Source organism: Thermobia domestica, chromosome 10, assembly GCF_964235325.1.
Source record: "Thermobia domestica chromosome 10, izTheDome1.hap1.1, whole genome shotgun sequence".
Classification (NCBI taxonomy): domain Eukaryota; kingdom Metazoa; phylum Arthropoda; class Insecta; order Zygentoma; family Lepismatidae; genus Thermobia; species Thermobia domestica.
The window spans coordinates 226,715,490-226,729,588 of NC_137463.1; the positions used below are offsets into that span (position 1 = coordinate 226,715,490).

General features: G+C 36.3%; 1 protein-coding gene across 1 annotated transcript; it reads right to left on the reverse strand.

Moving 5' to 3' along the window:
* Positions 1-1,988: 1,988 nt before the first annotated feature.
* LOC145661821 (glutamate receptor ionotropic, kainate glr-3-like) lies at positions 1,989-3,719 on the reverse strand. The gene has a single exon (XM_081727158.1). It carries the CDS (start codon positions 3,717-3,719, stop codon positions 1,989-1,991), a length of 1,731 nt encoding a protein of 576 aa, XP_081583284.1.
* Between the last annotated feature and the right edge of the window lie 10,380 nt (positions 3,720-14,099).

Sequence of the window (14,099 nt, forward strand, 5' to 3'; positions counted from 1 at the left end):
TCCTGGAGGGGGACGCGTCCCTCTCATCCCCCCGTCTGACACGCCCATGCACATAGTTCTTCGCACACTCAACAATAAAGCAAATAATGTTAATTGCGAGTTCGATATCTAATAGAAAATAATTGACCAAAAGATGTTGCATTGTTATATTACTTATCATTTTATCGCATAGTTTCTCACACATTGAACAATAAAGTAATTTATACTTATTGCGAATACAATAGTTAATACACAAAAGATTAGCCAAAGATGTTGCATTGTTATATCTTTTTTTCACATAGCTATTCAAACACTCACAATAAGGCAAATAATGTTAACTGCGAATTCTATAGCTAATACACAAAGGATTGTCCAAAGATACTATATTGCTATATCTTATATTTTCACATAGTCATGGACACACTCACCAATAAAGCAATTAATGTTAGTTGTGAATCCTATAGCTAATACACAAAAGGTTGACTAAACATGTTGCATTGCCATATCTTATATCTTCTTTTAAGATATTTACTCACACACTCAATAACAAAACAAATAATGCTAATTGTGAGTCGATAGCTAATGCATAAAAGATTGGCCAAAGATCTTGCATTACTATATTATCATCCGCTGCAACTCGATAAACCGTTACGTGACATTTTCATCGAAAATGAGTTATATATTACAATATGGACAGAAATTCATGTTGCATATTTGCTTTATTCCTATATCGAACTCTTAAAATTCTTCTGGTAATAAGAAAAAATACATATAAATCGGTAATGTAAAAATAGGTAAAATCTGATACTTTTAATCCGATTTGTGACGAGCAAATATCAATTATTGAAAAATTACAGTGTTGCAACGTAATGAAACACCTAACAGTATGTGAAATGAAATTAAATGAAATCTTTGAGTTTTACGTCCCACGGTTATGCCGGTAAGGCTAAAGGAGACGGTGATTATGAGTAATGAATGAAATGGTGGAGTGAAGAAAGTGAGGGAAACGGGATAACCCCGATGAAACCCATGCACACGATGTTTGTCCAGCACAAAGTTCACTTCGCGGGGGCTGGGACCGAACCAGGACCCCAAGCACTAAAGCTTATTCAACGAACCTTCTGATCCAGATGTAAACAGTGCAGAACGGTATTACTCCGCCAGTCGTCGGATGATTGGTTATCGGTCAGTGCTTCTTTCGAGAAGCACGTGCTTGTATCCTGTCCGTGTTTTACATACTTCCCGCACGCAGCCATATTGTAAACTGTGATTCCTGCGTAAGATGGGTCAAAGCCACCTTCTACGCATGCGTATTCTCTTTTATTGCATTAATTCAATTTAGTCCTCAAATACAATGTTGTTTTTGTTATTTAACTGTAAGGAAATTGCATTTCTGATATGAGCCTTATAAGCAACAAAAGCATTGAAAAACAGCTTAGGCCCTACTTAACAATGGACTATTTTCTTCTGCCGCATGAATGTTCCAAGGCTCTTTAACCAATAAAATAAAACAATCACCACGTGTATTTGTTTACATGAGGTACTGAACGTTCCTTGAATAAACTTTAGAGGTGAACGCTCTACCACTGAGCCACCGCGGCCCCTAACAGTATGTGGTTACATAGTGTGATAGATAGAAGATATATATTAACTTCTATGATGGGAAATCACGTTTTTTTATCACTGAAAATTGATGAGAAATCACGTTTTCTATCACTGAAAAGTTATACGTTAGAGGTTTTTGTAAGCGCCGCGATATTTTTTTCACGTAGTTTTTCACCAATCGCAATAAAGCAGATACTACTAATCGTGAGTCGATGGCTAACATGAAAGATTGGTCAAATACATTGCATTGTTGTATCTTTTTGTTCCGTAGTTACATGTATTTACACACTCAACAATAAAGTAAATAATGTGAGTCTGGTAGATAACACACAAAAGTTTGTCCAAAGATTCTGCATTGTTATACCTTATATATGTTTTCAGAAAAAAATTTCACACACTCAGTTCTAATTGCTACTCCGGTAACTAGTATACATATGACTAACAAAAGGTGTATTTTTATATATTTTATCTTTTTTCACAAAGTTATTCACACATTCAACAATAAAGCTTATAATGCTAATTGTGAGTCCGATAACTAATACACAAAAGATTGGCCAAAGATGTCCTATAGTTAATACTATATTCTCACTTTCTATGATGCTGTCACGAGCAATTTGTAATTGTCTTCCAACCTGGTCGTTGTACCATTTTTGTGTCAATCCTTTCTCAAACATTCTCCTTACTAGTTGATCTATTCTTGAAGTAAATGGTGATCCTTTCGGAAGTGGGAATACAATGTTATTTGTTGACACACTCTGTGTGACAATATGAAAAGAAGATATTTGCTGTCCATCGACTAAAAATTTTCCAGAAAGATATCTTGCTAAAATTTTACTACACACAAATGCTCCTTCTCTTTGCTTCGCCATTTTGAAGAAAAAAGGCATTGTTTGTCCTGTTGCTAAAACTTTGGATCTTTCATACATTTTTAGAACGGCATTATTACTAGAATATTTCATTAACGAAGCTTGGTCTTCTGTAGTTCCAATTACCAACTTTGAACTTGCAACATCTTCTAATGTGTTTAACTGTGATTCTCTAAGTGGAATTGTTAAAAAATTAACAATTCCTCCCTGATACACAGAGGTAATGATAAAACTAAAATATGTGAAGGTAAAAAAGAAAAACCTTTCTAAGTTAGTTTGTGGTTGATCCAGAACAGAAATTTGAAGAAATATTTGCCAAGTTCCCATGAAACTATGAAACTTCCAATTCGTATCAGTGAGTTTTATGTACATGGTGTGGAAAACTGAAAATATAATAATGAAAACGAAAGTTAGTAGCCACACCTCTCCATGTACGGGTAAAATATAATTCATCCATTGTGGAAGATAGCTTGCAGTGGGCACCATGGCGACAGCAACATCAAACAGGACAGGAAACGTAATGTCTAAGTCTAACAATAAGTCTAGTGATTGCAGAACAATGTTAAAGCTTAAATCAGATTTTCCATTTAAGAGATCGCCTATGATGGAAGTCCAGGAACCGTTTGGCAACTTGTCACCTACGATGTTCCTCGGGTATTCGTATCTATAGATAGGAGTAAAGTTTAGTTTATGAACCAACGTTTCGAAGACCCTTCCTGCCACACCATCGCACGAATAGCTTCCGTCCTTCTCCTTCTTGAGATAATTTGCTAACACTACATTGGAATAAGAGACAACTAATGGATAACCATTAAGATTATCTAAACCGGACGATAATCTAGTAAAATGATGCGTAATATTCGAATCTGAATATAGCATTATATTGTGTTTATTATCGGTACTATTAAGAGTTCTTGAAAATGGTGTATATGAATATGTCATTACCCTTGATTCTTGTTCGCCATTGTTTCCGTTTTCCCACATGACAAGTAAATGGAGAGCATTAGAATGCCAGGCTGACAAAAATAGGTTTCTAACATGCGTTTTAGAGTGATCGTGTGAAGTCAGAATTGCAATGAATGTTGATTGCTGATTCCATTGATCCATCTGTATTGTTTTTGTCAGTAATATAGAAACAGATTGAGTATCTGGTGCCACTATAATAATTGTATTACTTCTGTACAACACTTCATTTTTAATATGAGAGGGAATATTATTTCCTAGATTCATAAATAACACTATTGTAGGTACTCCACATTCTTGTATCATCTTCAAAATTTTACATATGAATGCAGTTGAAAGATTTGTTGTAGTTACTGTTACACTTCTCTGTGTATGCAGTATTTTGTTTATAATTATTGATATTTGAGAAATCAGGGAATAATCGATTTCTGTGTCGTGACGACCAACATCCAACATAGAGCGGGCTACAGCATGTAATTGATTCATAGCATAAAGCAGTCCCATGAAAAGATGTATATATTTCATTATGGTTATTTCTTGAATAATTGAGATTTCTTCAAGAATTCTAGAACAAAATGAAATATAAATAAATGCAATACATATTAGTCCTCAATCTTAAAACATTTTACAAGAACATCAAAGACAAAATACACTTACATGAATCAGATCCAAAAGAAAAGCATGTCAGAAACAACAGTAAACACTTTTTCTATAAATTTATATGTACAGAGTGTTAGAAAAAAGGATTACTCAAGAAAGCCCTACATTCATTTCCCTTGTCGTTGCAGGTAAAATAACCAAACTTCAGGGGCAGGCATACAAGGTGTCGAAATTTCAGTTCTATATGCCATGACAATAATCCGGCATTCTCAAGCTCAACCAATACATGGCAAAATACACTTTGGAACAACGAATTTTGATCGCTCAACAATTCTACAAATGAACAATAGTCCACGTATAATTCGTTGAGTTCTCCAAGCAGCATGAGGTGAAACGTGGACTACCACGGCACACGGTCAGTATCTTGATCAGACTGTTGATGCATTTATAATGCTTTTGAGTGATGAAAATACGTTGCTCCAAAGTGTACAGTGCCATCTGTTGGTTGACCTTTTGAGAGTCCCTGATTATTCTCTACGCATGCAGAGCTGAAATTCTAACATTTTGTACGGCTTCCCGTGAAGTTTGGTGCCTTTACCTGCTAAGAGAAGGGAAATACAAAGCTTTACTTTTCAATGATTATTTTACAAGCAGTTTTGGCAAAGCCATGTCTAATTATCTCTTTTTTTTCTTTCTTAGGTGAATGAAAGCAACCTGGCCATAAAGAACAAGCAAATTTAAGTAGGTGGATAAGATTTCAAGGGAAAATGTCAAGTGACCGGGTCACCAGAGCCTCCACAAGTGCACAAGTTAAGCAAAACCCAGAAAACACTAATTTAGAACAGAGACGTGTGATTCCTTTATTCTTCCGTAAGGGCGTCAGTGTTAATGAAATTCATCAAAATTTGGTGGAAGTGTGTGCTGATGATGCATTGTCGCATTGACAAGTAACACGATGGATACGCTCATTTAAATGTGGTAAAACAAACATCGAAGATAAGCCTAGGGGTGGTCGACCAAAAACAGCAACTTCACCTTGAGTCGTGGAAATTGTACAAAGATTGGTAATGTTCGATCGACGAAAAAAGATTAGAGAAATAGCGGAGGAAGTAAGGATTGATATTCATAGTGTTTGGGATATTCTACACCAACACCTTCGGCTCACAAAGGTCTGTAACAGATGGGTTACCTCATAATTTGAACGTTTTTCAGAACCAAACTCGGGTGCAAATCTGTCAGGAAAATTTGGATTTTATGGAAGGAGATAACTACTTCTATCATCATATAATGACAGGAGATGAAACATGGGCTTACTAGTATGACCCAGAATCTAAACAAGAGTCCATGCAGTGGAAGCATCAGGGGTCACCAACTCCCCCCCCCCCAAAAAAAATCAGGACAAAGTGAAGAGAAAAATAATTAATATAAGCTTAAGTAGATCGTGAGTGAGAAAGGGGAGTCGCTATATTTTAAAATTTGATTGGATGATTTAGAAAATAATATAAATTAAAATGAATTTCGGTACTTTGTTTCATATGTATGTTTTAGGATTAGTTAATTCATATCGGACTTCCGAATAGAAGCATCGAAAGAGAATTTAATGACCGTGTCTATAGCGACAACTCCCAGTCACGACCCCTCTTCAGTTTTATTAGAAAGAAAAATAGAAAGAGTGAAAAGAAAGAAGGTAGGAGAAAAGAAGACAAAGGAGAAGAGAAGAAGAAAGAAAGAAGGAACTAGAGATGAAGGATTACTGGATAATGATAGAAATATGATAAGAAACTTGAGTAGTTATTGAAAGGTGATACATACCTAAATGTTTTTACTTGAGAATCAATCCTGAATTGATCCCGAAGAGACACATGTTCCCTCATACTACCCTGACCAGGATCCAGGCAACTGCACAAGTGGGAGTTGCCCCGACCCAGCCCTGGTGGCGAGAAGTTTTAATTTAATTGTTTGTATATTATTTTGAAATGTTAAATAACGTGTATCAAGTATCTAAATTTTTATAATGGAGATCGAACACACATCTGAATCGGCCAAGAAAAAAATTAAATAATGTATATATTCTTCACAAATAGAAGTTTTGAGATTTCTGAAAAGACTGACGTTATTCAGGTTCATTCTGTTATTTCGGCTTTTTTCCCAGAGCCGATTTAGACTACTTTAGAATTTGTTATCTTTCATGACCTCCGTCATCACATATAACATGCTATTACACACTTATTATGAATACTATCATAGTAAATCAATATTAAATGCTACCACTTAAAACTAAATTAATCATTCATTCACCCACGCTCACATACGTACATGACAGCCTATCGTCACGGGTGAAAATAGTTTTAAAAGAAACCATCTAACTACAATTTGGTGAACATTTATTACATCTACTGAGAAATTTAAACACAGAATGTTATAAACATGTGATAAATATACGTATAAATGTATGAATCTACACATGAAATTGAATAACAGCAATGTAATCGTATATATATATATATATATATATATATATATATATATATATATATATACAAAATTTACAGGAAAGGAAAAAAATATATTTATATTTAACTTGGGAAATATGGTATACGTCCGTGATAAGTATAGCATACAATATGATGAATGAAAAAAATAATCTTAAAATGAGGGTTAGAAATAAATCCTTATCTCATACGAGGGTCACTACGAAAGTTTTGAGATGTGAAATAACTTACATACTTAAAATCAATTTAACACTTACAAATTCTCAAAGTATTCACCATTACAGTGTACACACTTTTGCATCCTCGAAAACCACTTTTGGAAACAGCGTTGCATGCGATCCAAAATCTCTTCCCACGCATGCGATCTTTGATCCTGGGGAACAGAAAAAAAATCACACGGGGCCAGGTCAGGGCTATATGGCGGATGAGTCATATGTTTGACTTCCGTAGATTCTGAAAACTGAATTGTGATGTTGGCCGTGTGTGCGGACGCGTTGTCATGATGAAGCAGGATCCCACGCAACCCAGTTCTTGGACGCCGTTCCCGAAGCTTCTGAAACACTTTTGTTAGGCAAACAGTGGTGTACCACTGAGCAGTAACAGTCCTTTGTTCTTAAGTGGAACAGTTGCAACATGGCCAGATTTGGAGAAGAAAGTTGCGACCATCTTTCCCACACTTCGAGGTCGCTTCACTTTCGTGGGTGGATTTTCGTCTAGAAAGATCCAAACCAGACTGGCGTTTATTTTCAGGGTCAAATTGATAGATCCAAGTCTCATCACCAGTAACAATGTCAGAGACGCGTTGAGAATTGTCTCCATCAAATCTTGCAAGCATTTCTTCACACCATTCCACACGCATGCGCTTCTGCTGTTCAGTCAAAGTGTAAGGTACCCAACGAGATGAAACCTTCCTGAGGCGAAGATGATCATGAAGAATTTTTGTTACTGCTAGCGTTCCAATGTTCACTGTAGATTCAATGTCCTTGAAAGTTGTTCGAGGATTTTCTCGAATCATTTATTCCACAGCAACAATGTTTTCATCTGACACAGCTGTTGCCGGACGGCCAGCTCTCACTTCATCTTTTAGTGATGTCCGGCCTCTTCTGAATTTACCAAACCACCGAAAAATTGTAACACGGGAAGGAGCAAGGTCCCCAAATGCCCCCTGCAAACGGTCAAGGCTTTGTGTCTCGTTCAAACCACTTTTGAAATCATAAAGGATCATTGCCCGAAAATGTTCCCTTTCGAGCTCCATTTTAGACAGCCGAATACTGCTCACATCAGCAAACAAGTGAAGGCGATACGGCCACGCCGATAAGCGAGGCGAGTTGACACTTGCTTCACTTCTTTGCTCTGGATACCACTACCGAACGCAATTGTTGGAATTCAAATACTGTGCCACAACAATGCGTATCTCAAAACTTCCGTAGTGACCCTCGTATATGAACATTTTGAAAGTAGTTATACGAGTCCTCTCTCGTACTTTCAGACGAGCTATAATATTATACGCAGTTTCGAAGCACCCTTTCTGGTGTCCATGCATTTCACTTTATTGCATTTCTTTACACACATAAGATTACGTGTACTAATCGTCATTAACACGTATTCTGTTCGTCGAAGTATCTATCGAATACATTTCTCCCATTTCTGGGGTTAAGATATCAAAGTCTTGTCACTGATATCACGGTGACTAATGTTAATCATTTTGTCACTGGCTTACTATTCCATTCACTACTATCTCTCAGTGAGTATCACTTCGTACTACTAAGTACACACATTTATCGTTAGATTCTCACTATATATATATATATATATATATATATATATATATATATATATATATATATATATATATATATATATATATATATATATATATATATATATATATATCGTCGACAGCGTCACAAAGTGTCGTATCTCAAAAAAATCGAAAATTGAGATATTTTACTATGTGGTTGCATACACTGACTTCTACAATTTTCCCAAAACGACATATCTGTAATGTGCGTTGTTTTGACGGTGGTGATGACGTCACTGTGTCGTATCTTAAGATGAAGCATATAAACCATTTTCACAAACAGTCGTCTCTTGAGTTACGACAGTTTGTGAGCAACAGATCTTTCGCAAATGGACAGATACGCCTATATTTATATTAGGGCATTGGTTTATATTAGGGATGGCCAATTCCGGAATTTTTACTTTGCGGAATCCGGAAAGTAAAATCGGAAAATTCCGGAATTCGGAAAAATTCCGGATTTCGGAAAAATTCCGGATTTCGGAAAAATTCCGGAATTCGGAAAAATTCCGGAATTCGGAAAAAATCCGGAATTCAGAAAAATTCCGGAATTCGGAAAAAATCCGGAATTCGGAAAAATTCCGGATTTCGGAAAAATTCCGGAATTCGGAAAAATTCCGGAATTCAGAAAAAATCCGGAATTCGGAAAAATTCCGGAATTCGGGAAAATTCCGGATTTCGGAAAAATTCCGGATTTCGGAAAAATTCCGGAATTCGGAAAAATTATTTTTTCTTTTTGTAATCCTAAGAATTTTGTTCAAATGCAAACGAACAAATTTCCTTTTTGTAATCCTAAGAATGTATGATGCAAGTTAAGCTGAAACTTACATCCTAAAGTATACACTACTCAATCTTCCCATGGTTAATGAGATGTAGTCCAAAAGTACGATGTACTCCTAATATTTAATTTTTGTTTTACTGTGATATTGTCCAGAGGTAAGACATATATCACACTGAGATAAACAACTTGACATAATGAAGATGTTATCATACGTAGTTTTCCAGAAAATCGTGAGAAACGATTTTTTATGAAGTTAAAATATGCGTCGCTTGTTGCCAGTGTGATGCAATTGATAACTTTTATGCTGGAATAGTCTTATTATTATTATTATTATTATTATTATTATTATTATTATTATTATTATTATTATTATTATTATTATTATTATTATTAATCGTTTATGTACTGTAAAAGAAAAATATGAACCGTTAAGTAGTAGATTTTATCTGTTGTTTTTTGATATCTTCTAACAGTAATAACAAATTGCTTGTAAATACGCAATGATTATCAAGGACAATGGCATATTAATGTAAGGACTACTCTGCAGACTAGCAATAAACAATAAACAATAACAGATAAACAATAGTCCCCCCCCCCCAAAAGAAAAAGTAACTAACTTGGGCACGTCAGAATGTTCGTGAGAATATAGGGACGCATTGAGACTAGCAAAAAACGTGGTGTTATTATTACTCAAAGGGCCGTACGATGGAGGCTTTAACGTTAATGTTAATGGCACCAATGAGCACTTACTTGCTCTAACGGTTAACCTCATTTTTGAGATGATTCTTAGAAGTGGGCGTGTTGGCATGCAGTTGGAGTACTAACGATTTGCGTCACTATCGAACACTAACGTAGCACTAGCGACGTTTAAAGTCGAAATTGGAGTCTGACATAAGTGGCTTGTCAACTTCACGGACATTATATTTTCCTTGAATGCGAGAATTTTGCGCCCTACCACAAAAATAGGAAAAAATGCGCTCGCAATATATTTGCACTGGGATGTTTGCGCTCTACCCCAAAAAGAGGGGAAAATGCGCCGGCTATATATTTGCACTGGGATGTTAGCGCCCTACAATTCAACTTATTATTGTATTGTGTAAAGTAACTTCCACTCGCACTTGAACTAGGCTTGCCTCTCATCGTCTCAGTGAGTTACTCCATCCGTTATAATATTCCGAACAAACGAAAAAATACAATTTTAGTTCACTAAAGGGCAATCCATACAAATACAATTTTTCATTATACTACAAAATTTACAATAAAAGTATAAATGACTGATATATAATTATTTATTAATATAATCAAAGAGTATAATTTAATCTACAAAAGGCTGTTTGGCTCTACCCAGATATCTCTGTTCACAATCCTTGCGAGTTGTTTGGCTTTTCAGGACACAAAATATAGAAAAGAAAATGTAAAGTGAATGTAAAATCAGTTCAGTAATATTATCAAGAAAACTATGTACAGTGTGTTTACTTGCTGGAATTACACTTCAAACACACAATTGCGTTCAGTCGTTCTTTCAGGAAAAATGTTCCGGGGGGCACATTTAGTATTCCGGAGGGGGGTCACTGTTGGTACTATTCTATTTATTATTATATTATAGACGTATTATTTTGGTCTCCTCCGAGGGGGCACTCTGAGAGCTCTGGGGAGGCCAGTGTTCCCCCAAAATCATCTCTGGAAGAAGCAGTGATTGCGTTGATCCGTTGTGTTCTTTGGCTTATTTTGGCTTATATTCTTTTACTCGAGATTTCTTCATAGCTTCTTATTAAAATACTTACTAATATATCCTCATTTTATTGTCCTAACCAATCAATATGGGTATGTTGTCAGTAAAATATTTAGATTGATCGAGCCTCTGGTGTGTAACCACAGTGTTTCATATCATGCACCCATTAGAAATCTTGGCTAAACGAACCAATATATGTTGCCAATAAAATAGCTTAGAATGATTGAACCCCTGGTAAATAACCACAGTATTTCGTGACAGATCCTCCCCCCCCCCTTCCTATTACCATATTCTAGCTACGTGCCTGACTCAGCTAATTCTCTACATTCTTTACCAAGCACACATTTTCTAAAGCGGAAAATGCTCTCTAAATACCTAAGCTCATTATTTTCAGCAGATACACAAACTGGGTAACATTCTATCTACATGAATGTTATATATGTCGATTACTGGAAACCGCTTCTCGCTATCTATTACCATATTTACTATATAATGATTAACGTTAAAACCGGAAATGGTTGATTTGTACCGCTTCCGGTTTGAATATTACATTCATCAGGGAACTCGATTCTTAACTATTGACTCTGTACAGCATGGCCAAAATTGATTGGTAATCCATCAGATAGTTCTTGAGACTGTTTGTTTCACTGACGGACAGAATGAATATATGGCTATAGAGTTTTGATAAACTAAATTCGTTAATGAGTGATGATGGAACAAATATAAGAAAGGGAACCAAGAGTACCACCCGGAAAATTTTCGAACACAAAATTAGCCATCGAAAACCCACATGTCCTGGATTAGAATACCATAGATGAAAACTCTACCACTGAGTCATCAATCACCCGCTTATTAGTTTTGTTAACTATTATATTAATATAAATTAATGAAAGCCTGCTTATGTTAATTATTGAACAATTACATTGTATACTTCGTAAAGTCAAAAATTATAAATTTGTATTTACTGTACATACAGTGAGCGCAGAAAGTGTTCGTACACCTATGCTATTGAAACGAGAACCTGCGAAAAAGAAACAGAAAATTTAAGAAGTGTAATAACACGCACAATATGAATAATGAAAACTAAGCTTTATGAATATATCAATAAAGAACCACAAAGACAAGTTTAATGGTCAGAAAGTAAATAAATTCCGTAGAAAATGTATAGAGTAGACGCAAAAAGTGATCGTACACCTGACGTACGAATACGAAACAAAGATACCACAACTGGGGTTCACTAGTATTCACCTGAGTATACACCTCTGTATAGCATGACGAGTAACAAAATGAGTTTAGTTGTGAATAGGAGTGAAAAAACTGCACTCGAGTAACAAAATGAGTTTAGTTGTGAATAGGAGTGAAAAAACTGCACGGTGGGCTGTCGAAATGGGAAGCAACCGAACAGAAACAAATGAGGAGACAAGAAAAGTAATTATTAAAGTGCATAAGAAGGGTAAGTCTTTGAGAAAGATAGCAAACCTCAGGGGCAGATCCAGAGGGGAGCGATCGGGGCCATCGCCCCCCCCCCCACAAGAGGAAACTTTCTTATTTTATATATAAATAAACCCATTTATAACAAGTTTGGAGCTCTTAAAAGTAGCAGTATTACTGCCGACCGCCCCTTCCCCAGAAGTCCGTCCTGGATCCGCCCCTGTATAGAGTAGCCACAACCGAGTATTTTCCGCTGTATGTTTGGAGTCGTTGTCTTGCTGAACAATAAATTGTTTTCAAGAACCATCTTCTGGCACTAGTATGGAGATATTCCTTTAATATGTTAATATACACTTTGTGGATCATCGCTCCATCGATAAGGTGGAGACGACCCACTCCTGAGGCACTCATACAACCCCAGACGAGCACGGCCCCTCCTCCATGTCTTACTTTAGGGACGAGATTTTGAGGATTCATCTCTGTATTCACCTTGCGCCATACCATACGCCTCCCATTGGACTCGATAAAATTAAATTTATTTTCGTCCGAAAATATGGCCCTATTCCAGAAAGAAGCCTGATCCCTTATCTTTATACTCTTTTTCAAACTTTAGTCTCTTTATACGATTTGTCTTGTTCACCCAGAACATTTTCCTGGCTATCCGACCATGATACCCTGCAAATATTCCGCCACCGCGTGTTTCCAGATCCGTTGCCAATTGCACAGCACTACTTTTTGGAACCTTTTTTCTTTCCCTAATAATGTAACGTTTAACTTGTTCACTCAACACTCTTGGTCTTTCAGTTCTTTTTTTTTATTATTATTATTATTTTTATTATTTTTTTTTTATGGTTTCGCACAGTGATAGAAACATTATACATCGCAATTATTGTTTGTACTGTTGAACAAGGCCTGTCTGCAAGGTTTGCCAGGGGCGGATCCAGGACGGACTTCTGGGGGGGCAGTCGGCGGTAATACTGCTACTTTTAAGAGCTCCAAACTTGTTATGGATGGGTTTATTTATATATAAAATAAGAGTTTCCTCTTGTGGGGGGTGGGGTGATCGCCCCCCTCTGGATCCGCCCCTGACTCTATAATACCTTGAAACAGCTTCGCACACCTCCCCAATCCCCAGACATGAACCCCATAGAACATCTATGATCTGTTCTGGAGACAAGAATCAGAAGGCACAGCTTGTCTACTAAAGAAGGCCTAAGAAAAGCTATTCAAGAAGAATGGGACATAATCAGTCCCGAAGCTACAGAACTACGAACTACTACAGGTGAAATCAATGCCACGAAGACTACAGACAATCATTAACGCACAGGGTAATCTCACAAAATATTAAGTAACGTAATATACTTTATAAGCATTAATTCAAGCATAAGTGTACGGTGATTTTTTGCGTTTACAAAAAAGGAATTCTCTCTTTTCTTCTGAACAAAACAGTGATTGTGTTTGTTTGGCCTTTCTCTTGTATATAGAAATAAAATGTATGAATGTGTAGTCTTAATTCTGGTTATATATATATTTTCCACCTCCCGTTCTCATGCTAGCTGTTTTCAATATAAAGTATGCACGGTGTACGAACACTTTCTGCGCTCCCTGTAGGTATGTTGACAATAAGCGACTGTTATTAGAATATTTGTTGAGATTTATTTTCCTTCACTGCCTTTCGTCTGGTTAAAAAGTAGTTTGCAGTGCTTTGGAGCAGCTGCAGGTGGGAACGCGATAATGTTTGAGACATACCGGCGACTTTTTTGTGTGTGAAAATAAGACCTTTCTCATAAAGTAGTAAATAACTGCAGTAGCAATTGCCTACGTAAATGATAAAGACATATCCAACTACAAG

Bases quoted from the DNA above. Each gene is read 5' to 3' on its own strand.
- LOC145661821 (XM_081727158.1), bottom strand. From the start codon at position 3,719: ATGATACAAGAATGTGGAGTACCTACAATAGTGTTATTTATGAATCTA.